Source organism: Anomaloglossus baeobatrachus, chromosome 2 (genome assembly GCF_048569485.1).
Source record: "Anomaloglossus baeobatrachus isolate aAnoBae1 chromosome 2, aAnoBae1.hap1, whole genome shotgun sequence".
Lineage (NCBI taxonomy): Eukaryota > Metazoa > Chordata > Amphibia > Anura > Aromobatidae > Anomaloglossus > Anomaloglossus baeobatrachus.
In genome coordinates, this window is record NC_134354.1 from 64,033,987 (window position 1) to 64,061,639 (window position 27,653).

Consider the following 27,653-nt stretch of genomic DNA (forward strand, 5'->3'; position numbering starts at 1 on the left):
CCTTTAAAAAGCACCCATCTCCTTTATGTACATCTAATCAAGTTAATACTTGCAATAGAAATCACAATTCTTGGAACTCTATTGTCCTGTTCCTCTGTTACTCCTCCTGGAAGTTTTTAAATAGGTGATTGTAGGAACAATCTGTTTGCAAAGGAAAAATGGCAACATCCAGTTGTCTTTTTTCCCATAAATTTCCAATAGGAATAACAGAGGGATTGCCTAATGCAGGAATGCTCGTGAAATTCATGTGTTTTCACGCCTCTGCTCTTAGCTGCGGGTGTTTAAGCATGAATGATGAAACTGCTCCGTTTATTCAGGATGTATGCCCACATGTATAACTGCGCGCACCCACCTTGTGGTTTCGGGGCACATCCTGGGCGCTGGCAGGGGGGCTGTAGTTTAATACTAGCCTGCGAAATTCCAGCAGATTAAAGAGAGACTGAAAGAGAAAGAAACAGGAGAACGGTTTTAATTTAAAAAAAAAAAACAAACAAAAAACTAAATAAAATTTTGTTGAGTTCCAACAATGAAGAATAATTCCTAATGACACCAATTGTTTTTCATATACGTAATTGAACCTTTCAAAATAAAAACTCAGACACACTTGTGTCACATTATTTGACAATCTGAAATAGCAGGCCCTTTGAACCCCCCCCCAAAACTACCTACCCCCACCCCCAATTTTGCAGTAGTTTGCTCACAGTCTTCTGGAGGACCATACATCCATGTATGGCCGATTTCAGTGGTGCCAATGTAATGCTTAGTTTGTCCTGTGGGGGCACTGTAGGAAGACAAGAGCACCTAGTTACCCACTGTTTAAAGGGACTGTCTAGTACTTGGACAGCCCCTTTTTAATGCCCATGTACCCTCCCATAAAAATAAAGCCTATACTCACTGCTGCGTTTCCAGGTGTCGAAACTTGTTCTCCTGGGGTTCACGTTACATTATGACATGCGAGCCCCGAGACCAATCAACGCCGGCTTCCTCCCCTCAACTTCATTCACTTCGTGTTAATTAACTATCCGCAGGCAGGGGCAAGGAAGCCGGCGCTGAGTGGTTGCGGAGATCACATGTTAAGTCATGAGAGCCCCGGAGAACAAGTTCCGACATCGCTGGAACCGCATCAGCGCCAAAAGGGGAGTATACATATTTTTATGGGGCAAACATGGGGAATGAGAAGAGACTATTCTAGTAGTGGACAACCCCTTTAAAAGGGGTATTGCCAATATACTGCTCACAAGCAGCAACTTTCCATACAGACTGTTCTAACAATATGGTGCCTTAAAGGGATTTTCCACTTTTGACAATCCCTAATTTCCATAAAACAAGCTGAAGAAGTGCTTAGGAAAGTAAAGACTGACCTAGACTGACATTTGTTGTGTATGGAGTATACTGACACCTTGGTATGTGCTCACATTAAAGGGGTGGTTCACTACTCTGCAATAGTGGACACATCTCTGTAAAACTGATAGGGAAGGCTTTTTGTAAATATCTTGGCTTGCCGATTCTGCCTCTGAGCGGCGCAATTGGGGTCCACTCATCCCCATGAAGTGACCCCCCCCCAAGGGTCTGTCCGTGACCTCTGGGATCTGGTGATGTCACATCAACTTCCAGTTGACCCGACATCACCGAGGCGAGACCCAGTCTTCCTGAGTGACTGGACTGTGGGCGGTGTTTCACCACTCGTCACAGCCCATCATCTCGCGTGCTCTCTCCACTGCAGAGCGCCACAAGCAGGAGCAATGCTGGGCTGTGATAAGCGGTGAAAGCTCGCCCACAGCCCAGTCACTCAGGAAGACTGGGGATGACCTCGGTGATGTCAGGTCAACTGTAAGTTGACGTGACATCACCGGATCTGAAAGGTCTCGAAACCAGGGGTGTCACCTGATTGGGAAGAGCGGTCCTTGATAGCGCCACTCAGAAGCTGAATTGGCAAAACAAGGTATTTACAAACAGCCTTCCCTATCCGTTTTACAGTGAATTGGCCACTTCTAAGTATTTTCCGCAGAAATTTCAACATCTCTTAACAGGAAAAACTCTGCTTAACATATGTGCATTTTGCCATGCTTTTTGGTTACAGATCCCACCCTTTACTCATTAGTATGCGTGAAATTAGTAGCAAAAAGGCTGAAATAATTGGCAAAAAAAAAATTAAAACAGATGAGATTCTTAGAAGACCATTTAATTTGCTGGGATTTGGAAATCCTTCCGGTTTTGTGCCAAAAGTGCACAGAAACAAATGCGACAAAAATGCAACATGTGCACAGATCCAATGGGTTTTCCCCCCTCCAATTATAAAACCCCAATTGCTGTAAAAAAAAAAAAAACTCGGCACAAGCTGCTATGCTCAGTGATTGACAGCAGCGGTGATGCATAGAGCCGATTTGACTAAAGGCCCATTTACACGCAACAACATCGCTAACGAGATGTCATTGGGGTCACGGAATTCGTGACACACATCCGGCCTTGTTAGCGACATCGTTGCGTGTGACACGTACGAGCGAGTGTTAACGATCAAAAATACTCACCTAATCATTGATTGTTGACACGTCGTTCATTTTCATAATATCGTTGCTCGTTGTGGACGCAGGTTGTTCGTCGTTCCTGAGGCAGCACACATCGCTACGTGTGACAACACGGGAACCACGAACAACAGCTTACCTGCGTCCTCCGGCAATGAGGTGGGCGTGTCTATCCTTCGGCTGCTCTCCGCCCCTCCGCTTCAATTGGACGCCTACCGTGTGACGCCGCTGTGACACCGCACGAACCTCCCCCTTAGAAAAGAGGCTGTTTACCGGCCACAGCGACGTCGCTATGAAGGTAAGTACGTGTGACGGGGCCTAGCAATATTGTGCGCCACGGGCAGAGATTTGCCCGTGACGCACAAATGACGGGCGCGATCGGCAGCAACTTCGCTAGCGATGTCGCTGTGTGTAAAGCGGCCTTTAGACCCAAGCATTGGACCCAGGGAGGGCAAAGCAATGGCAAGACTCATTATTTTAAGTATTTTGCAGCAATTGAGGTCCTGGATCCTGAAAGTGGAAAACCCAATTTGTTGACTACTATTGTTAGGGAACAGATGACCAAAAAATGGTAAGAAACAAATGAATATTCCGGAACTACGACATGAGAAACACGTTTTGCAAATTTTGTTAACACTTTAATGACACTATAAAGAAAATTTCTGCTCCTGTTGCAACAGAATGTACAACCTGTGCAGACATCTCAAGCGTCTGTACGTAGTCAAGGCAAAGCCGAAAAACCCCAGAGTTTCTAGGCGCCTAAACATTATATTTTTGCAGATATTTACAGGACAGCGTGTCACGACAAGGTGGCAAGTCCACATTTTCTCAGCTTCACTTAAGGAGCAGTCTGTCATCAGCCGCTTTTCACAGTTGTCAAAATGAAGACATTGGTGTCACCGGCTAATCGGCTGTGAGAGTCGTCACTCCTCGCCGGCTGCAGGAGCCGTCCTGTAAGTGCCGCCTTAGTTGGAGCCAACGCTTTTAATAAACTAATTTACAAGGTGTATTCTCTGTGAAATTCGAGATAAAACAAGAACGAGCTGTTCACCGTCCAGAGGCTCCTAGGATATGACAAATTGCCTGTGCGGCTATATGGCAGGAGACAATGACCCCCCAATGTACGTCGGATGGAGAGGAATATTAAAGTGGAACAACCATTACAGTTTTCCACGTGCAGCATAGGTTATTAAAAGGGATCACCCCTATTTAAAGGGAACCTGTCAGGTACAATATGCACCCAGAACCATGAGCAGATCTGGTGTATATTGCTAATCCCTGCCTAACCGTCCCTGTATACACTAGCATAGATAAAGAGATCTTTAGAAAAAGTATTTCTAAAGATCCTTTATGATATGCTAATGAGCATAGGGACTAGTCACAAGGGCGTGATTTCCCCCGACTAGTCTGTCCTCTTAGCATGTTAGCACAGGGGCGTAATAACATGCTATTCAATACCCCTTGCCAGCTTCATCAGCAATTATGCGCGTACCTGTGTCCGCTGTCACCTCCTCAGACGCCGGGTTCAGGGTCTGTGCACATGATCAGAACGCCCAGCACTTCCGGTCATGAGCACTAGACCTCTCTGAAGCTGGGACGCGTACATCTGGCTTTATAGTGCGCATGACCGGAAGTGCCGGGACTGACTAAGCCCGATGTTCTGAAGCGGTGACAACAGACACCGGTATACGCGTCACCACTGATGATACTGGGTAGTCGGCATTAAATACCATGTTAGTGGGTCCCAGTGGGTGTGCTACCATGCTAAGAGGGTGGAATGAGAGCAGGAACTAAACACCCTTGGGACTAGTCCCTGCGCTCATTAGCATATCATAAAGGATCTATAGAAATAAATAGTCTTCCTAAAGATCTCTATCTATACTACTGGATACAGGGGCGGTTAAGTAGGGATTACAAATATGCACCCAGAACTGCTGGTGGTTTTGGGTGCATAGTGCACCCGACAGGTTCCCTCCTTTACTTAATTCAAGAACCGAATTAAAATAAAAACAATGGACTATCTGCAGGCCGGACATAACCGGACGAGAAGTATGCTGCCTCCCTGGAGCAAAAATCAAGGATGTGGCCAACAGGATACCAACTATCCTCGGATCCAAGGACGAATACCCGTTCCTATTGATACATGTAGGAACAAACGACACGGCAAGAAATGATCTGCCAACTATTTGTGAAGACTTTGAAATTCTGGGGAAGAAAATCAAGGAACGGAACTTACAGGCTGTTTTCTCATCAATCCTCCCAGTCGATGGCCATGGTGTCAGAAGACGGAATAGGATACTAGATTTGAACAACTGGCTACGACGGTGGTGCAGGCAGCAAGGATTTGGATTCTTAGACCATGGAGTGAATTACCTCTACGATGGACTTCTCGCAAGAGACGGGATACACCTCACAAAACCTGTGAAACACACGTTCGCCAGAAGGCTTGCCACACTCATCAGGAGGGCTTTAAACTAGAAGAAGAGGGGATGGGAGAAAAAACAACAGACAAGAACATGCAGCAGAAGGACAAACTAATCAAGGATACTAGATGCCGTAAAGAGGACCCAAGACAGGGTACTAAGAAGGAAGCTAAGAAAAGGGGAGCAAAACTTCTTTCCTGCATGCTGACCAATGCAAGAAGCCTGACCAATAAGATGGAAGAACTGGAGCTGGTAATGTATGAGGAGAAATACGACATAGTAGGAATAACTGAGACATGGTTAGATGATAGTTATGACTGGGCGGCTAACCTGCAAGGATATGAATTGTTTAGGAGGGATCGTAAAAAAAGGAAAGGGGGTGGAGTCTGTCTATATATAAAGTCCAGTTTAAAGCCCAGACTAAGAGAAGATATCCAAGAAGGATATGAAGAGGTGGAGTCTCTATGGATGGAGATACAAGGAGGGAAAACTAATAAAATCCTCATAGGGGTTTGTTATAAGCCACCAAATATAACAGAAACCACTGAAAATGTATTATTGAAACAAATAGACAAAGCAGCAAATCACAATGAGGTGATTATTATGGGGGACTTCAATTACCCCGATATAGACTGGGAAACTGAAACCTGCGTATCTCAGAAAGGAAACCGGCTTCTGTCAGTAACTAAGGATAATTATCTGTCCCAACTTGTGCCGGGCCCAACTAGAGGGACAGCCCTTCTGGACTTAATTTTAAGCAACAGGCCAGATAGAATAACAGACGTACGAGTGGATGGGCACCTAGGGAATAGTGACCACAATATAATACAATTCCACTTGTCCTTCAGTAAGGTGCCTTGGAGGGGGGTTACAAAAACGCTGAATTTCAGGAAAGCAAAGTTTGATCAACTTAGAGGAGACCTTCGCCAAATTGATTGGGACAATGTCCTCAAAAATGGGAGCACAGAAAATAAGTGGGAAATTTTTAAATCGGTATTAAACACCCACTGCGAGCTAGCCATACCATACGGAAATAAAAGGGCTAGGAACAGGAGAAAACCAATGTGGCTAAATAAGGATGTAAAAGGGGCAATGAATAATAAGAAAAAGGCATTTAAAAAGCTAAAACAAGAAGGCAGCGAGGAAGCATTAAAAATATATAGAGAAAAAAATAAAATGTGTAAAAAACAAATATATTTAGCAAAAGTAGAAACTGAGAGACTCATTGCTAAGGAAAGCAAAGCAAATCCCAAACTATTCTTTAATTATATAAACAGAAAAAAGATTAAAATTGATGGTGTTGGCCCTTTAAAGAATAATGAGGGTAAAATCATAGAAAGCGATGTGGGAAAAGCAAATGTTTTAAATACTTTTTTCTCAACTGTGTTCACACAGGAAAAGCATATGCCAGGGGAAATGCAGAGTGATCATGTAAATGCCCCATTAAGTATGACCTGCCTAACCCAGGAAGAAGTGCAGAACCGACTTAGTAACATTAAAATTGACAAATCACCAGGCCCTGATGGCATTCACCCTCGGGTATTAAGGGAGTTAAGTAATGTGATAGACAGGCCTCTATTCCTTTTATTTAAAGACTCTATAGAAACTGGGTCTGTTCCACTGGATTGGCGGCTAGCAAATGTGGTACCAATATTCAAAAAAGGGTGCAAAAGGGAACCTGGAAACTATAGGCCGGTAAACTTAACATCTGTTGTGGGTAAAATGTTTGAAGGGTTTTTAAGGGATACTATTATGGAATGTCTCAATGTTAATAACTGTTTAACTCCATATCAACATGGATTTATGAAGGATCGCTCCTGTCAAACTAACCTGATCAGCTTCTATGAGGATGTAAGCGCTCACATGGACCGAGGAGAATCATTGGATGTCATTTATCTCGACTTCGGTAAAGCATTTGACACTGTCCCACATAAAAGACTGCTAAGTAAAATGAGAAAGCTTGGGCTCGGGGAAAATGTGTGTAGATGGGTAGGTAGCTGGCTTAGTGGTAGAAAACAAAGAGTGGTTATTAATGGTGCATACTCAGATTGGGCCAGGGTTACTAGTGGGGTGCCACAGGGGTCTGTATTGGGCCCCCTACTATTTAATATATTTATTAATGATCTGGTGGATGGTTTACAGAGTAAAATATCAGTATTTGCAGATGATACAAAACTATGTAAGGTAGTTAACACAAAGGAGGAAAGTTTGCAACTACAGATGGACTTGAGTAAATTGGAGAACTGGGCTGAAAAATGGCAAATGAGGTTTAACACAGATAAGTGTAAGGTTATGCACATGGGAAGGAGAAACAGATGCTACGATTACTTACTAAATGGGAAACTGCTGGGGAAATCAGACATGGAAAAAGACTTAGGCATCTTAGTGAATAAGAATCTAAATTGGAGTGCCCAGTGTCAGGCAGCAGCCACCAAAGCAAATAGGGTGATGGGATGCATTAGAAGAGGTCTGGGGGCACGAGATGAAAACATCATTCTCCCTCTGTACAAATCACTAGTCAGACCACACTTGGAGTATTGTGTGCAATTTTGGGCGCCGGTGCTGAAGAAAGACATTACTGAACTTGAAAGGGTTCAGAGGCGGGCTACTAAAATAATAAATGGAATGGGTGCATTACAATACACGGAAAGGTTATCAAAATTAGGTCTATTTACTCTAGAAAAGAGAAGACTAAAGCTGGGTTCACACTAAACGACAGCGACGACGTCGCTGTTACGTCACCATTTTCGGTGACGTAACAGCGACCTTGTAAGTCGCTGTTATGATCGCTGCTTAGCTGTCAAACACAGCAGAAGCAGCGATCATAACGTCGCTGTGCTACATGTTCAGAGAGCAGGGAGCCGTGCTTAGCGCTGGCTCCTTGCTCTCCTGCAGCACACATCGGGTTAATTAACCCGATGTGTGCTACAGCTACATGTCACAGTTCAGAGAGCAGGGAGCCGCGCTTAGCGCTGGCTCCTTGCTCTCCTGCAGCACACATCGGGTTAATTAACCCGATGTGTGCTGCAGCTACATGTCACAGTTCAGAGAGCAGGGAGCCGCGCACACTGCTTAGCGCTGGCTCCTTGCTCTCCTTGCTACAGTATACATCGGGTTAATTACCCGATGCATACTGCAGCCACATGTCACAGTGCAGGAGCCGGCGCTGGCAGCAAGAGCGGAGGCTGGTAACCAGCGTAAACATCGGGTAACCAGGGAAAGGTCTTCCCTTGGTTACCCGATGTTTACGCTGGTTACAGCTTACCGCAGCTGCCAGTGCCGGCTCCTGCTCGCTTCATTTCGTCGCTCTCTCGCTGTCACACACAGCGATGTGTGTGTCACAGCGGGAGAGTGACGACCAAAAAATGAAGCTGGACATTCAGCAACGACCGGCGACCTCACAGCAGGGGCCAGGTCGTTGCTGAATGTCACACACAGCGACAGCGACGGGACGTCGCTGCAACGTCACAGAAAATGGTGACGTAGCAGCGACGTCGTTGTCGTCGTCGTTATGTGTGACACCAGCTTTAGGGGAGACCTAATAAATATGTACAAATATATCAGAGGGCCATATAGAGATCTCTCCCATGATCTGTTTGTACCAAGGACTATGACAAGAACAAGGGGGCATTCTCTTCGATTGGAGGAAAGAAAATTCCTACATCAGCATAGAAGAGGGTTCTTCACGGTAAGAGCATTGAGGCTCTGGAACTCTCTTCCTGAGGAAGTGGTGATGGCCAACTCACTGAATGAATTTAAGAGAGGAATGGATGCATTTCTTGTTAGCAAAAGTATAGAAGGTTATAAATAGCATAATCTTACAGGTAGATAGAAGAGCGACCAAGATTATTAGAGGAATGGGTGGGCTGCAATACCAAGACAGGTTATAAAACTTGGGGTTAGTTAGGAAAAACAAAGGCTTAGGGGGATCTAATCACAATGTATAAATATATGAGGGGACAGTACAGAGACCTTTCCAAAGATCTCTTTACACCTAGGCCTGCGACTGGAACACGGGGGCATCTGCTACGTCTTGAGGAAAGAATGTTTAATCATAATCACAGATGAGGACTCTTTACTGTACGAGCAGTGAGACTATGGAGCTCTCTGCCGTATGATGTTGTATTGAGGGATTCACAAGTAAAATTTAAGCAGAGCCTGATCGCATTAATTGAAAAATATAATATTACCAGTTATGTATATTGGATTTTATGACAGGGTGTTGATCCAGGGAACTAGTCTGATTGCCGTATGTGGAGTCAGGAAGGAATTTTTTTCCCCATTGGAGCTTATTTGACACATTGGGGTTTTTTTTTTGCCTTCCTCTGGATCAACATGTTAGGCTACGGGTTGAACTAGATAGACTTAGAGTCTCCCTTCAACCTTAAAAACTATGAAACTATGAAACTATGACTCTGCCCTCCCACAGCAGTGTGGCTCCAGCAATGCCAGTGCCACTGTCTCCAGACAGGGACATGACATTTTTGTGTGAAGTGCAGGCTAAAAAAAAACAAAAAAACAAAAAAAAAAAAAAGAGTGGCTGGAATTGTGGGCAGTTAAACAGTGGCTGCAGTGTGCATTATATTTTTTGCATGAGGTGTGAATTTTATCTGATATGCTAATTCTTGGTTGTCAGTCATAAATGAGTGGCATTAACTTGCTGTCCTCTGACCTGCACTGCAGAATCGCCAATGTAACTTTTGTGATGCAGCCTCCCTGCCCAGTCTTCTGCTTGTGATAAGTTTCCTTCCATCAGTCATTACGAGCAGGAGGCAGGAAAGATATACTGAAACGCTCACAAAAACATGGGAATTTATGCACATATCAAATAAAACTAGTCCTTCAGGCTGCTCTATAAGACAGAAGGCCTAAATGTCTGTTATTAAAACTTTTTCTAAAGACTAAGTAAATTTAACAATTTATAAAGCTTATGTGATGGTGGAATATAGGGGGGTTGTGTATCATGTTGTGTAGGTTCTTATTTTAGGCGTGTTTCACGGTCCATTCTGCGTATGCCTTGTGTGTACATTGTATTGTCTGTAGGTAATCACCCCCTGTAGTGTTTCTGTCCCCAAATCTGGCGGAGGGGGGCCTGGAATCCACCGAAACTCTCTGCTTACCTGAAGAATTGGGCAGTCTGTTTGAGAACTTCAAGAGAGAAGGAAGAAGATTGATCCTCTGGGCTGAAGCTGCAGCTGGAGAGAGAGACCTGGACATTTATTTATCGCTTTCTGGACTATATTAGTGTTTCTGGACTATTTTTACCCTTTGTATGGTGGATTATGTTATGGACCGTTTGATTTGCTTGAGAAAATGTTCTTTGGAATGTTCATCCATCTCTCGCTCTGTTGATTGTGTGATATTGGAGAAGGACCCTGTCATACTTATACATAGAGACAAGATGTTATCGAATAAGTGGGGGTCTGACTTGTGGAACCCACGATGACAGAAGGGCCTGCTCATATGGGACCTAGCTGCAGTACCAGGCACATACACTAATAAATATTCAGTGCTGCACGTGGTGAGCAATGCCCACGATATACTCCTTCAGTCAGCTGATCATAATTTGGATCCTTGAGAGGTCCTTAAGCTCTACACCCCCCCCTTACCAGCCACAATAGACAACTGCTGCATGACTACTGCCACCATTGATTTGGCGTGATCGGATATAACAAAGTTGTCTTACATTTATTATTACGCATCTATGTAAATTACATCCATAAAAGTAATAGTTGCAAAACGAAAGAACAGAGGAATGTCCCAGGCTGTCAGCTATAGGAGTATTTTCTTAAATTGAAGTAGGAGAAGACGTTAGCTACTTCCTTGTTTATTAAAAGGGATATTCAAGTGAGTGGGAGCGAGCTGGAATACCAGGCACTGATACCAAGGAAAAAAAAAAAAAAAAAATGTTTGGAGCGGTGTCAGAAACACTGGCGAGGACGTGGAGCTTGTCGGAGCGCCACTGCCACTTTAACCAGCTAATAGGAAGTGGTGCTGGGAGTTGGAAAACTTACGTTTTCATTACACAATGAATATTACTTTGCCGAAACCAGAATATCCCTTTAAATATATCCGATCTGCCTGAAGATAACGTGGGTCATGTGATGTTTTCACCGTCCACATTCTATATTTATATATAAACAGATCCTGTGGCCACACATTGCTGATCAGCAGATTAGCACCGCGTTCGCTCAGGACCGGAGGCCGGGTTCCCACACTGGCTGCATTATTTCATTTGGATTTATTCTTTTGCACAAATGTTTTTTTAGTAATTTCGTAAGCAGAAAACAACCGGCCCCAGAATGGACGCCGTCAGGTGAGGTCAGACACATGAACCGGAGGAAGTAAACAATCCCGTCCGACAGCTGACAGCGCCTCGCCATCTGTTACCGGACTTGTGGCCACTTTGACTTCAGCCGAGTCCAATCATTTATTGTACAATAAAGATGAAAAGAAAATGTGCAAAAAGTGGGATCACCAATATAACAAATAATATCGTTTATTTGACACAAAAAACCAAGACATGGACATAGATTAAAAGCAATTAAAAAAGCACAAGCTTATATGAATACATATGTTTGGTGTCAATGGTGTATGGCACCAAACACACCCCACACCCTCAACAACCCAATGAAGAGGATGTAGCCTGGCATAAAGGTTCAAACAATTACAATAGAATAAGGCAGGTGAGTAAAATACAACGCCAAAAAGATGCCCAGACATAAATAGGGTAAGTAACTAGCTAGCAATGCATTGCAGTAAATAACACAAATAGGCTGAAACACAACAATCACCTGTCCCAAGAAGAGTATGTTGAACCAGAAAGATGCAAGGATGCCAGTAAAAATGAGGGCTGGAGGCGAGGAAAGTACAGAAGACTTTCCCCTGAGGAAGCTACACTTTGCTGTAGCGATACGCGTGGGGTCACCACCCCACCCCCTCTTCTGTACTTTCCTATGTCCATGTCTTGGTTTTTTGTGTCAAATAAACGATTTGTTATATTGGTGATCCCACTTTTTGCACATTTTCTCTTCTTCTTTATTGCTCAAGTCTTTTCCAAAATGTGCTAGTGGCTTTCTTGATTCTCATATGCTATTTGCATCTGGTGCCCTCCCACACTTGAGTGTTTACATCGATCATTTATTGTAAACAAATCAAAATAACTGTTTCAGATCATCGGAACGGAACAGACAGCGAGCGACCGCCCGGCAAATTATAGGCCTGTGTCATGTGCAGAGGTGAAGACAGACCGGATAAATTCACGGGCATCAGACAATGAGTGGCTGCTGACTGATCTGAATAAGCAGGATCCATCAACAGCAGCCACTTCTTAGAATCATTAACGGGTCAGGTCTTGGTCTCTCCATATTAAGCCAACTTTGTTAAAAGAAGTGGTCTTAAGGCCACTTTACACACAGCGACATTGCTAGCGATGTCGCTGGTGAAAGCACCCGCCCCCGTCGGTAGTGTGTCACGGGCAAATCGCTGCCCGTGGCGCACAACATCGCTAGGACCCGTCACACACACTTACCTGCCTAGCGACGTCGCTGTGACCGGTCGAACCGCCTTTCTAAAGGAGCGGTTCGTGCGGCGTCACAGCGACGTCACTAAGCGGCCGCCCAATCGAAGCGAAGGGGCGGAGATGAGCAGGCCGAACATCCCGCCCACCTTTCCTCATTGCCGGCGGCCGCAGGTACAGTGATGTTCCTAGTTTCTGTGGTGTCACACATAGCGATGTGTGCTGCCGCAGGAACGACGAACAACCTCCGTCCTGCAACAACAACGATAATTGGGATTAGAACGACACGTCAACGATCAACGATATGGTGAGTAATTTTGATCATTAATGGTCGCTCGTATGTGTCACACGCAACGTCGCTGCTAACTAGGCCGGATGTGCGTCACGAATGCCGTGACCCCAACAACATCTCGTTAGCGATGTCGTTGCATGTAAAGTGGCCTTTACAGATGTTTCTCCAACAACTTTATTTTAGGGAAATTAGAAGATTATTTCCATTATATTAAGTTTCCCTTTATGCAAAGGGAATTTATGATCGCTGGGGATAGAACCACTGGGACCCCCAATAATCAGGGCTGTAGAACTCCAAAACCGGACGCTGCAGCCCACTCCTGAATAAAGCAAAGGTGCCTTCCTCAGCTCGATTTATTGGATCCTGAAAATAACTGAGTGTTGTGCATAGATCCTGGGTCTTAGTACACCGATCTCCAAGGGGATACATTTAGATTTTGGAAATAATCCTTTAAAGCGCACAATTCACCAGGATTTTCCTATATAACCTAAAACCAGTGCTATACTGGCACCATCAGGCTGATTCTATACATGCCTTTAGTTGTCAGCTCGGATGTATAGGTTTTGAAACACAAGCAAGTAAAGTTTGTAAAATGAGCAGCTTTTTGATTGGCAGCAGCTGCCAATCAGCTGATAGCTGGGGATGGTGTTCATAGTGATTCCTGCCCCCTGCCTGTCCCGCCCTCCCCCTATCTTTTATTTATGCTAATTCTATTATAGAGGCATTTTACTAATGGTTGTGGCTAGAAGGTCCTTGCTGATGTCACCCATGTGACCAGAAGGGGAGGGGCCTCAGTCAACATAGCTGATACCAGAAGGCAACATTATTTAGTCTGTTGGCTGAGGCCATGCCCCTTCTGGTCACATGGATATGACGTAAGCAAGGTCCTTCTAGCCAATTTGATATATCCACAATCATTAAACGCTTCTGTAATATAATTAGCATAAATAAAAGATAGGGGGAGGACGAACAGGTGGGGGCGGCTTATCCCTAAAACCCCACCCTAGCTATTAGCTGATCGGCAGCTGCAGCCAATCAAAAAGCTGTACATTTAATAAACTTTACTTTGTGTTTTAAAAACTATACATCCAAGCTGACAACTAAAGGTATGTATAGAATCAGCCTGATAGTGCCAGTATAGCACATAATGCAAAGAAAACAAGTTCATAATAATTTAGAAACAACAATACTAATAATGTTTTTATCTCAGGAAGAGTTCAGAAATCAGTATTTTTGTGGAATAACCATGATTTATAATCACAGCTTTCATGCGTCTTGGCTGCTTTCCACCAGTCTTTCACACTTCTTTTGGGTGACCTTATGCCACTCCTTGTGCAAAAATGTAAGCAGTTCTTCTTTGTTTGATGGGTTGTGACTATCCATCTTCCTCTTGATTATATTCCAGAGGTTTGCAATGGGGTTCAGGTCTGGAGATTGGGCTGGCCATGACAGGGTTTTGATATGGTGGTCCTTCATCCACACATTGATGGACCTAGCTATGTGGCATGGCGCATTGTCCTGCTGGAAAAAACAGTCCTCAGAGTTGGGGGAACATTGCCTGAGCAGAAGGAAGCAACTGTTTTTCCACGATAACCTTGTATGCGGCTTGAGTCATACGTCCTACAACACTTTGATGTGCCCTTGGAAGGGCAGAGAGAAGTGCGCATGCGCAGTAGCACAATGGCAGCCTCAAATGGACGACGTAAAATGCGTCACCCACACGGAGCTGGGAAGGAGGACGGCGACTGCACAAGATAGAGGCGGCGCTGGATTCAAGACCAGCAACGCCCATCTGACCGGACCACCCCGCAGGTGAGGAAAATAAGGTGTCTTTTGTTATACAGAGTGACCTGGGCTCTTATATACAGTATTCTAAAATGCTGTATTTATGGGGTGACTGGAAGTGGCAGGTTAATTTTTACATGTAACGTTTCTCAACTTCATAGGTCAATAAAACCAAAGATTAAAACCCCCACTTCAGTCCAGTCTGTAATATTCTTATTGTGGCAGACAGATGGGTGACTACTGGGCATATCATGGCATGAAATTTGAGCGCGCTCCTTATGACTGTTTTGGCCACGTTCACACTGTAGTCCATAAACATAAACTGGGCAGACTCCGGAGTCCGGGCATTATGTTACCGTCCTGGCCGAGGCCATATGAGATCATTCACTCACTGAATATCTATGAGGTCTCTTTTCAGGTCTCTAATGAGTCATGTTGTTATAGGATAACACCATGTAAAATTCCTTCCCCCCACCCCCCGTCCCCACATACTCCGGCTGTGAGGGTTCACTAGCGACCATTCAAATGATCTATAACCACATCTGACATCTCTGGCTGTAAATCATCCAGTGTAATTGCTCCTTAAGGTATTAATTTTCATCTATTTTTCATTTCAAAATATGAGCCAGAAGTAGGGCTCAATATAAAAAAAATACATGTATGACAACATTAAGCATATTACCTCCTATTACATGGGACATGGCATCCATTAAATCACAGACTGAGGATTACAAACGGCTGAATGCTGAAATATACCTTTAGCCCCTTAACCGCGGGTGGTAATATTACGTCCCTGCGGTCATAGTGTTAATCCTCACCTGCTGCTGTGGGCAGCCGGGGGGGGATCCGCGCACATGACAGCTGATTTGTACAGCTGACATGTGTGCCTTGCAAGTACGAGTGGAATCGCTATCCATCCATACCCGTTAATCCCTTAAATGGCGCTGTCAAGATGTGACAGCACCATTTTGATGGCGATCGTGGTAGACGTTTACTCACTGCCCGATACCGGAAGTCACGTGGCGAGATCACGTGGATCCAGTGGTTGTCATGTTAGCACAGGGTCATGTGGTCCTTTAACTAGCAGCCGAGTATGGCAGGTTATAAGAGATGAGCATTTCTCCTGGTCTGAGATGTGCTGCTCTGATTGGGAGAAATGGATGAGTGATCAGACAGCTGATCCCTATAGTCCCCTAGGGGGACTAGTGAAATAAACTTTTGTTTTTGTTTTTTTTTTTTGTTTATTTTTGTAACCTTTTTAATTTTTAATGGGGGCCGAAAGGGAGGTGATTTGAACTTATTTATTTTTTAAAAAAAATAAAAGTTTTGAACAATTAAAAAAACCTAAGTTAAAATCAACCCCCTTTTGGCCCATTGAAAATTAAAAAGTTTTAAAAAAAAAAAAATAAAACAAAAAAAAAACCACACATTTGGTATTGCTGTGTTCAGAAACACCCAATCTATCAAAATATAAAATCAATTAATCTGATCAGTAAATGGCGTAACTTCCAAAAGGGTGAGGGAAAGGATGGGGGGTGAGTGAGGGAAAGGATGGTGGGGGGTGAGGGAAAGGATGGGGGGGGTGAGGGAAAGGATGGGGGGGGTGAGGGAAAGGATGGGGGGGGGTGAGGGAAAGGATGGGGGGGTGAGGGAAAGGATGGGGGGGTGAGGGAAAGGATGGGGGGGGTGAGGGAAAGGATGGGGGGGGTGAGGGAAAGGATGGGGGGGGTGAGGGAAAGGATGGGGGGGGTGAGGGAAAGGATGGGGGGGTGAGGGAAAGGATGGGGGGGTGAGGGAAAGGATGGGGGGGTGAGGGAAAGGATGGGGGGGTGAGGGAAAGGATGGGGGGGGTGAGGGAACGGATGGGGGGGTGAGGGAAAGGATGGGGAGGGGTGAGGGAAAGGATGGGGAGGGGTGAGGGAAAGGATGGGGAGGGGTGAGGGAAAGGATGGAGGGGTGAGGGAAAGGATGGAGGGGTGAGGGAAAGGATGGAGGGGTGAGGGAAAGGATGGAGGGGTGAGGGAAAGGATGGAGGGGTGAGGGAAAGGATGGAGGGTGAGGGAAAGGATGGAGGGTGAGGGAAAGGATGGAGGGGTGAGGGAAAGGATGGAGGGGTGAGGGAAAGGATGGAGGGGTGAGGGAAAGGATGGAGGGGTGAGGGAAAGGATGGAGGGGTGAGGGAAAGGATGGAGGGGTGAGGGAAAGGATGGAGGGGTGAGGGAAAGGATGGAGGGGGAGGGAAAGGATGGAGGGGGAGGGAAAGGATGGAGGGGGAGGGGAAGGATGGAGGGGGAGGGGAAGGATGGAGGGGGAGGGAAAGGATGGAGGGGGAGGGAAAGGATGGAGGGGGAGGGAAAGGATGGAGGGGGAGGGAAAGGATGGAGGGGGAGGGAAAGGATGGAGGGGTGAGGGAAAGGATGGAGGGGGAGGGAAAGGATGGAGGGGGAGGGAAAGGATGGAGGGGGAGGGAAAGGATGGAGGGGGAGGGAAAGGATGGAGGGGGAGGGAAAGGATGGAGGGGGAGGGAAAGGATGGAGGGGGAGGGAAAGGATGGAGGGGGAGGGAAAGGATGGAGGGGGAGGGAAAGGATGGAGGGGGAGGGAAAGGATGGAGGGGGAGGGAAAAGATGGGGAGAAAGGGGGGGAGGAAGGAAGACAAGGAAGAAAGACGACAACAAAACGAAAGAAAAACAAAACAGAAAAAGAAAAACAAAAAAAAAGAAATTAAGCCAGTAAGAAAATCCTCACCTGGATGACAGCACTGAACCAGCAGGTGTTCCCCACATTCTTCAGCCCCACAGGGCAGCTGTCCTGGCGCTTCCTGTCGTAGGGATTAGGAGAGTCGCTCCAAACCTCCGTGTGCGTCCGTTTCAGACTGGCCTTGTTCTCGGCTATACTGGCTTCTAATACTCTAAACAGGACAGGAAGACACAATCATTATCCAATTCTTGGCATTTTGGCTTAGGCGCCCTTTGGAGGGCATGTGCTAAATCATATGCACGTTAACATTAGAGAAGACCAAAACAAAGTGGAATATTGTGCATTTTCAGCCACATTAGTGAAGTTCACAGTCGCCTATTATACCAAGTCATGTGTTTTCTTACGTGACCATAAGTAATGGAAACAGCCGAAGTGATTTGTGCTAAATTTATTCTATCATTCCTTTTGGGCTCATTCAGACGACCGTTGTTTGTCCTGTTACAGTTCCTGGGGTTTTTTTTGTTGACCTACTGACCGGACCAGATTTTCTATGTCTTAGTGTAGGATCGGCGTGCACATGGAAGCACCTCCGTGTGCATCAATGTTCCTACGAAAAAAAAAACCCCATCAGATGCCGTATGTCCGTTATGTTATTATGCAACATGTCCTATTCTGTTCCGTAATTGCGGCCCGTGACACAATCCGTGTGACTTCCGTCGGGTGCCCCTGTAGTCTGTGTCCCACTCCCGCGCCAGTCTCGCAGCTGCTCACATTGCAGTGTGTCAGATTATGCCCTGTACTGCAGTGCGAGCAGCCGCGGGGATGATGAGCGCTGCCATCAGGAGGTTAGTTAAGTTCATTATCTGCGGTGATGAAGTCCTGCAATCCTGACGTCAGCGCTTGTCACTGACTTCTCTGCCCGCCACGTTCTCACATCAAGTCTCGAGGACGGCCTGAGACTGACTAGCGGTGAAGTCACAGGTCGCTCGTGATACTTTGCTTGTGAACCTGGCGGACAATGGAAGTCAATGACATGCGCTGGAATCACAAGTTCAGTGGAGTTCATCACCGCAGGTAATGTACCTCGCTATCCTCCTGAAGTCAGCGCTGGTCATGCCGTGCAGTGACCTGGCCTGACCTATTGATGTTAGCTCAGGTCACTGCAAGGCTCTCCCAGCCAATGGGGAAAATTCTATTCTTCATTGACTGGGACAGTGAGTATGAATTGTCATGGGACCCCCTTATTGGATTACGCCGGACTTGGAATTGATTTTCTATCCAATAAATTGGCGAAAGAGGAAATGTGTTCTTTCCAAATAAAAATTCGTTTGTAGTCTTTTGTTTTTTAAAAACAGATTGGGTTAGTGATGTCTGTTACCTGATAGGCGCCGTGACATTACTAACCTCTATGCTTGATGCCAGGTGACATTACACAGCTGGAATTAACCCCATATGTTTCCCTCATTGCAACCGCATCAGGGCAATCGGGAAGAGCCGGGTAAAGTCCCAGGACTGTCGCATCTAACGGATGCGGCAATTCCGGGCGGCTGGTGGCTGATATTTTTAGGCTGGGGGCGCTCAATAATGTAGGTCTCCCCAGCCTGAGAAAACCAGCCCCCAGCTGTGAGACTTTATCTTAGCTGGGTATCAAAATTGGGGAGGACCACAAGATGTTTTTTATTTTACTGTACTATATACACCCGTCCGACGGCTGTGATTAGTTGCAGTCAGACAGCTGTCACTCAGCATGGGGGCGCATCTGACTCCAACCAATCACAGTCGCCAGTGGTCGGGGGAAGCAGTGAATATGAAATTAGCCCAATGAGCAGCCGGCTCGGGAAGAACAAAGACCTGCCATGGGAGCAGTGACAGCCGCCCGGTGATCGGTGAGTGTGAAGCGCTTACTCCTCCTACCCCTTTGCGCCAGATTCTGGTCCCCATGGACTTTATATGGGGGCCAGCATCTGGCCAGATACCGTGGACAGTACGTAACCCTCCTTCCTTTTTTTTTGTGCAGTCCGAAAAAAAAAAAAAAAAAAAAAAAGACGGAAGTCACACAGATGACACAGACCGTACAACCGTATACGGAACGGAAGTCACACAGATGTCACATGGATGTATCCGTGGAAAATCAGGACTGTTTTTGGGGAACCGCAAAAACTGAAAGGTCGTTTGAATGTAGCCATAAAAGGATTTGACCAGGATTCCTAAGGCAGGGGCTACAAGGTGCTACTAGTGATGAGCAAGCACCACCATGCTCAAGACTCTCATAATGAGCAGTCTGATGCTTGGACAAGCCCAACTCGTGGAAGTCCATGGGGAACTCATGCCACTCTATTCACTTGTATTCCACTGATGCAGCAACACCTAGCAAACTATGGTGATCGCCAAAGTCACAGTGTACCCCAAGTCAAAAAGACTGCTGCTACTTTCCAAAAATCCTGCCACATATGTCCACTAGTTGTGTGTGCTCTGCTACCATCTGAAACACAGGACGCCACATGGTGTGGCACTGCAGTTGTTCAGGTGAGTGTTCAGGAAGTGGCTATTACTCGGACCACTCCACACATATGTAAACTTTATTAAGCATGACATTCTACATTCCAATTCTCCTCCCCCAAATTAAGGGGATTAAATTAAAGGGTCCAATACTCGAACAACCCCTTCTCAATCACTACGTTTCTGCCCAGTAAAATAACACCTATTCTCACCTCTGTGCCATTCCTTGGGTGCCAACACTTGCTCTCCCAGGTCTTGCATAACATTAGAATGTCACAAAATCCCTAAGGCTAATTAGCGACCACTTCTGTCTCCTCCTTCAGATGTACCATATTCTTCAGATTATACGACACACTATAATCCGAATGTAGCTTACCGGCAGGTGGTGGAGAACAGTTACAGGAGGCAGGGGCAATGCTGTGGGTGCTGTGCTGAGGGCGGTTAGGCTGGGGCCATCCTGAAAATGTCGGCAGTGCAGGCTTCAAATAATGGCACCCAGAGTCGGCGCATGCGCAGATAGAGCTCTCGGCTCAAGATCTAATCAGCGTACGTGCCGCCCCCGGCCCATTGATCACCCAGCAGCGGACTTAAGGAAAATGGCGCCCGGAGTTGGCGCATGCGCAGATGAGATCTCATGGTCAATCTGCGCACGTGGCGACTCCAGGCGCCATTTCTTTCAAGCCTGCACTGCTGACAGTTTCTGAATCTTCTCCGCCTCACAGTGCCTGCAGCGAGCATCTGGGATACCTGCCGCATGCCCGCATCACCCTACTCCACCCCCGCCCTGGCCTCCTGTGACCTCACTTCCCCCCCCTCCCCTCCCCACCAGTAAGACACCACCACATTATAAGACTGTCCCCATTTTATTTAATTTTTTTTACCTTTTTCCTTTCTAAATTTGGGGTTTGTCTTCTAATATGAAAATTACGGTAACTGACATCGGGAGAAAGTCAGAGCTCAAGCTGTTCTCTCTCTCCATCCAGATGTCTATTTGTCCGAAAAAGGGGACACAGTCTAGTGGCTAATTGGCAGCATGGATCGCGTGATGGCACCAAAGTTGAGTAAAGCTGTTATTTTTGTTAGGGGAAAGAGCGATTGAGAAGGGGTTAGAAGGGGTTTAGAAGGGGTTGAGAAGTGGCAGAGAACTGTTTTAAAATACACTATGGTGGGGAAAACAAGTTCCAAAAAAAGATAGGGAGTAAAAGGTGGAAAATGTGACCAAATCACTGGACACCGACCGCTCAGGCCAATCACTGTCTGCTGCAGTCAGTGGACAACATATTACCGGAAGAACGCAAGGAGCGTCCTAGGCTGGTGAGGATAGAGAACAGACTCTGAAAATAGATGTGATGCTTTCATTTGCTGATTGGCTCTAATTTTTAAGAACCAAAGGAGGTTTTATTTACTTATGGTAAAGGGGTAAAGATATATACTGGATCTGGCTACAGCCGACTATCGGGCACTGCGCAAGGGGAGCCCAGAACAGTGGGTTGTGCTGTGGGTAATCTAATAGGGTCAGTGTGACACCCTATTGGGGTGAGGAACGGATATAGAATGAAAAGGGATTACCGCACAACCCAGAGAAAGTATAGAGAATGTATATCCAGAGAATGTATAGAGAATGTATATCCAGAGAATGTATATCCAGAGAACGTATAGAGAATGTATATCCAGAGAACGTATAGAGAGAATGTATATCCAGAGAATGTATATCCAGAGAATGTAGATCCAGATAATGTAGATCCAGAGAATGTAGATCCAGATAATGTATATCCAGAGAATGTATATCCAGAGAATGTATATCCAGAGAATGTATATCCAGACAACGTATAGAGAATCTATATCCAGAGAATGTATAGAGAATGTATATCCAGAGAATATATACAGAATGTATATCCAGAGAATGTATATCCAGACAACGTATAGAGAATCTATATCCAGAGACTGTATACAGAATGTATATCAAGAATGTATAGAGAATGTATATCCAGAGAATGTATAGAGAATGTATATCCAGAGAATGTATAGAGAATGTATATCCAGAAAAAAGAGAATTTGGTTTACTTACCGTAAATTCTTTTTCTTATAGTTCCGACATGGGAGACCCAGACCATAGGTGTATAGCTTCTGCCTCCGGAGGACACACAAAGTACTACACTCAAACGTGTAGCTCCTCCCTCCGGGCTATATACACCCCCTGGATGACAATCTAACCAGTTCAGTGCAAAAGCTGAAGGAGGACATCTACCCATAAGTAGAGATAGAGTAAATCTCGGAAAAACCGGAACCTCTGTCTACAACAACAGCCGGTGAAACACACGGAACAAGAACTGCCAACAGGCAACAGGGAGGGTGCTGGGTCTCCCATGTCGGAACTATAAGAAAAAGAATTTACGGTAAGTAAACAAAATTCTCTTTCTTCATCGTTCCTTATGGGAGACCCAGACCATGGGACGTCTCAAAGCAGTCCATGGGTGGGAAATAAACAAAACTGAGAAGTAGGCAAAGCCTAACTTCACAAGTGGGCGACAGCTGCCTGAAGGATGCGTCTGCCCAAGCTCGCATCTGCCGAAGCATGAGCATGCACTTGGTAGTGCTTCGAAAAGGTGTGCAGACTAGACCAAGTGGCAGCCTGACAAACCTGCTGAGCCGTAGCCTGGTGCCTGAAAGCCCAGGAGGCACCGACAGCTCTGGTCGAGTGCGCCTTAATCCCTGGCGGAGGGGGCACCTGAGAACACTGGTAGGCATCGGAGATGGCCGACCTAATCCAACGAGCTAGGGTCGGTTTAGAAGCCGAGAGACCCTTGCGCTGACCCGTGGTTATCACAAAAAGTGAGGTGCACCGCCTAAAAGCGGCGGTGCATGACACAGATTCGGAGCGCCCGCACCAAATCCAAGGTATGCAACGCCTTCTCAAAGCGATGCACAGGGGCCGGACAAAGGGAAGGCAATGAAATGTCCTGGTTAAGGTGGAAAGGAGATACCACCTTAGGGAGAAAATCCGGAGTCGGACGGAGAACCACCTTGTCTTGGTGAAACACCAAAAAAGGTGACTCCGAAGAGAGCGCAGCCAAATCAGAGACTCTCCTGAGAGAAGTTATGGCTACTAGAAAAACCACTTTCTGTAAAAGTCTAAACAAAGGAACCTCCCTAAGAGGCTCAAAGGGGGGTTTCTGTAAGGCCGTGAGGACCAGATTAAGATCCCAGGGATCCAAAGGCCGCCGGTAAGGAGGAATGATGTGAGATGCGCCCTGCATGAAGGTGCGCACCTGAGCCAGTCGGGCGATACGCCGCTGGAATAATACCGACAGAGCCGACACCTGTCCCTTGAGGGAATTGAGGGACAGTCCTAGCTGCAGACCGGACTGTAGAAAGGACAGGATGGTCAGCAAGGAGAACGGCCAAGGAGCATGGCCGGAAGAGCGACACCAGGACAGGAAAATCTTCCAAGTCCTGTGGTAAATCTTGGCCGAGGAAGACTTCCGAGCCTGAGTCATAGTGGAGATGACCTCAGAAGGAATGCCTGAAGCCGTCAGGATCCAGGACTCAAGAGCCACGCTGTCAATCTGAGAGCCGCAGAATTCTGGCGGAAGAACGGACCTTGAGAGAGAAGGTCTGGGCGGTCCGGGAGATGCCACGGCATTTCTACGGACAGACGGAGCAGATCTGGGTACCAAGCTCGCCTGGGCCAGTCCGGAGCAATGATTATGACCCGACGGCCCTCCATTCTGATCTTGCGCAGAACCCTGGGCAAGAGAGCTAGAGGGGGAAACACATAGGCCAGACGGAACTGGGACCAATCTTGAACCAGCGCGTCCGCTGCGAAGGCCTGAGGATCGTGGGAGCGAGCCACGTAAACCGGAACCTTGTTGTTGTGCCGGGATGCCATTAGATCCACTTCCGGAGTGCCCCACTTGCGGCAGATTGACCTGAACACTGCCGGATGAAGGGCCCACTCGCCGCTGTCCACGGTTTGACGGCTGAGATAATCGGCCTCCCAGTTTTCTACGCCTGGGATGTGGACCGCGGATATGGTGGACTTGGAGTCCTCCGTCCACTGAAGGATTCGTTGAACTTCCAACATTGCCAGGCGGCTGCGAGTCCCGCCCTGGTGATTGATGTAGGCAACCGCTGTCGCGTTGTCCGACTGGACTCGAATGTGCTTGCCCGCCAGCAGGTGGTGAAAGGCTACGAGGGCTAGAAGAACAGCCCTGATTTCCAGCACATTGATCGAGAGGGCTGATTCGGACGGAGTCCAAGTGCCCTGTGCTCGGTGGTGGAGAAATACTGCCCCCCAGCCGGAGAGGCTGGCATCCGTGGTGAGGATCACCCAGGACGGAGTCAGGAAGGAGCGGCCCTGTGACAGAGAGAGGGGCCGAAGCCACCACTGAAGAGAGCTCCTGGTCTGCGGCGACAGAGCCACTAGCCTGTGCAAGGAAGAGGTCCGCTTGTCCCAACAGCGGAGAATGTCCAGCTGCAGAGGACGCAGATGGAACTGGGCAAAGGGAACCGCTTCCATTGACGCCACCATCTGACCCAGCACCTGCATGAGGTGCCTGATGGAATGACGGCGGGGCTTCAAAAGAGAGCGCACCGCCAGATGAAGGGACTGCTGTTTGACTAAGGGCAGCTTCACAAGTGCCGGCAGAGTCTCGAATTGCATCCCTAGGTACGTAAGTTCCTGGGTCGGGGTCAGAGTGGACATGGGCAGATTGACAAGCCACCCGAATTGAACAAGTGTGGCGAGAGTGAGCGAGACACTCCGCTGGCAGTCTGCACTGGATGAGGCCTTGACTAGAAGGTCGTCCAGGTAGGGGATTACTGCCAACCCCTGGAGATGCAGGACCGCAACCACTGCTGCCATGACCTTGGTGAATACCCGAGGGGCCGTGGCTAACCCGAAGGGGAGAGCCACGAATTGGAAATGTTCCTCTCCGATTGCAAAGCGTAGCCAACGCTGGTGTGAAACCGCAATAGGCACATGCAGATAGGCATCTCTGATGTCGATGGATGCTAGAAAATCTCCTTGGGTCATTGAGGCAATGACCGATCTCAGAGATTCCATGCGAAAGCGCCGCACCTGAACATGCTTGTTGAGAAGCTTGAGATCCAGGATGGGCCGGAAGGAACCGTCCTTCTTGGGGACTAGGAAGAGGTTTGAGTAGAAACCTCTGAACCGTTCCCGGGCGGGAACCGGAACAATTACTCCGTTGGCCTGCAAGGATGCCACGGCCTGAGAGAAGGCGGCGGCCTTGGAGCAGGGGGGAGTGGACAGAAAAAAATCTGTTTGGCGGGCTGGAAGAAAATTCTATCCTGTAGCCGTGGGAGATGATATCCCGCACCCACTGATCGGAGACGTGTTGAAACCACACGTCGCCAAAGTGGGAGAGCCTGCCACCGACCAAGGACGTTGCTGGCGCAGCCAGATAGTCAAGAGGAGGCTGCCTTAGTGGCAGCGGCTCCTCCGTTCTTCTGAGGACGCGGTTTCGCGCGCCAGTTGGGTTTACGATCCTTGGCTGAGGTAGTGGACGAAGCTGAGGGCTTAGAGGATGACCAGTTAGAGGAACGAAAGGAACGAAACCTCGACTGGTTCCTGCCCTGGACAGGTTTCCTGGTTTTAGTTTGTGGCAAGGAAGTACTCTTTCCGCCAGTAGCTTCCTTAATAATTTCATCCAGTTGTTCACCGAACAGCCGGGACCCAGCAAAGGGGAGCCCAGCAAGGAACTTCTTAGAAGAAGCGTCTGCTTTCCACTCTCGAAGCCACAAGATCCTGCGGATCGCGAGAGAATTAGCGGAAGCCACCGCCGTGCGGTGAGAAGCCTCCAGAATGGCAGACATGGCGTAGGATGAAAAAGCCGAAGCCTGGGAGGTTAAGGCAACCGTCTCGGGTATAGAGTCCCTGGCGAGGGAATGTATCTCCGCCAGAGAGGCAGAGACTGCCTTAAGAGCCCACACTGCTGCAAAAGACGGGGAGAACGAGGCTCCTGCCGCCTCATATACAGATTTGGCCAGAAGGTCAACCTGGCGGTCAGTGGGATCCTTAAGAGAGGTGCCATCGGCCACAGATACGACTGTCCGGGCTGAGATTCTAGACACCAGAGGGTCAACCTTTGGGGACTGAGACCACTCCTTAACCACCTCTGGTGGAAAGGGAAAACGGTCATCAGAACTACGCTTTGGAAAGCGTTTGTCAGGACAGGCCCTGGGCTTGGTAACAGTGGCCTGAAAACTGGAGTGGTTAAAAAACGTACTCCTAGCTCTCTTAGGAGAGGTAAACTGGTGTATTTCTACCAGAGAGGCTTGTTCCTCTGACACTGGTGGATTGAGGTTCAGTACGGAGTTAATGGATGCAATCAAGTCACTAACATCCGCATCACCCTCAGATAAGTCAATGGGGTACATAGAGGTAGCGTCTGAGCCCACAGTAAAAGTATCCTCCTCGCCTTGCACCTCAGCTCGTGAATCAGAGCCGTGGGACGAGGAAGGAGAAGGGTCCCTGCGTCTCCGTTTAGGAGGACGGGGTCCTAAAACCTGCTCTGAGAGCTCTGCAGAGCTCGGAGCAGCAGAGGCGCCCTGAGAAGGGGGCTGATGCATGGTCAGCAGAGTCCGGGAAAGCTGTCCCATGGAGTCGGCAAAAGACTGGGAAATAGCTCTGGAAAAAGATGCTACCCAAGCCGGGGGTTCAGCCACCGGGGCCGGAGCAGCCGGAGGGACCCCTGAGGAGGCTCCAGGCTGAGGCACCACCATGTTAGAGCAGGCATCACAATGTGGATATGTGCTCGGTTCTTGCAGAATGAGCTGACATGCAGTGCATATAGCGTACAGCTTAGCAGCTTTCTTGCTCCTAGTGACAGACATGCTGCTGAGGTGGAGGCTCTGCAGTAAATAATACACTCCTGTAGAATGACCCCCTGAGAGTGTATAATAAAGCCCACAACCAGAGGTTGTGGCTTACCAGACCGTGTGTGCCCTCCGGATTCCACAGCTCGGACCCCCAGTGAAGCGTCTGCTTTCTAGGATGCAGCAGCTGCAGCAGCCAGCGCCGATCAGTGTGAAAACGCTGATAAAATGGCGCTGGAGTGAGGAGGGGGGTCGGGGATTAGCCCAGGAGCGGGAAACCGGAGGGCCAAGGAGAGATACAGGGGAGGGAAACATCTCCTAAGAGAGGAGTGTCCTCCCCTCTGCTGAACGGCCGGTGGGCGGCGCCACACTGTTCCCCTGCATGAATTATGCAGGGGAAGCTGAAAACGAAACTAGGCCGCAACTGAAGCCGGGGCCTAGATTTTTACATGCGGCCGACGAGCAGGCACCGTCGGCGCGGTTCTCAGGAAAAACCCAGAGAACCGGCCGGAATTCACAGCAAAGTCAAAAGACACACTCTCCCCTTAATAAATGTACCCGGGACCCCTGAAAAACGTCTCAATACTTAGCTTGGAGACGCAGGGCCAAGTCCCTGGGGGGGGGGTTAAACGCTCCGTCCGACAGGAACCTGACAGGGCTGCGGATGGAGACCGGTCTCCTGCAAGGCAGAAAGAACCGTGATGGCTCCCACTTCAAGCCAGAGCCACAGGGGATGGTGAAGGAGCGCGGCATGTGAAGGCTCCAGCCTTGTAAAGTCAACCTTAACAGCACCGCCGACACAGTGGGGTGAGAAGGGACATGCCGGGAGTCCAGACTGGACCCGCTTTTCTTCCATATCTTTGAAATCAAAAATCTTAAAAATTAAAAATCAGAGAATGCATGTGTGTGTATGACCTCCTGAACACAAAGCATTGAACTGGTTAGATTGTCATCCAGGGGGTGTATATAGCCCGGAGGGAGGAGCTACACGTTTGAGTGTAGTACTTTGTGTGTCCTCCGGAGGCAGTAGCTATACACCCATGGTCTGGGTCTCCCATAAGGAACGATGAAGAA

At 47.6% G+C, this 27,653-nt stretch overlaps 1 protein-coding gene across 2 annotated transcripts in view; it reads right to left on the reverse strand.

Annotated features, from left to right (window-relative positions):
- USP25 (ubiquitin specific peptidase 25) overlaps window positions 1-27,653 on the reverse strand; it is a 274,636-nt gene that overhangs the window by 189,590 nt on the left and 57,393 nt on the right. For both annotated transcript variants that reach the window (XM_075335070.1, XM_075335071.1), the window contains exons 5-6: window positions 17,289-17,451; window positions 353-439 (exon numbers count right to left, since the gene is read on the reverse strand). In XM_075335070.1, the coding sequence (XP_075191185.1) occupies window positions 353-439; window positions 17,289-17,451 (250 nt within the window). The remainder of the gene's footprint in view (window positions 1-352; window positions 440-17,288; window positions 17,452-27,653) is intronic.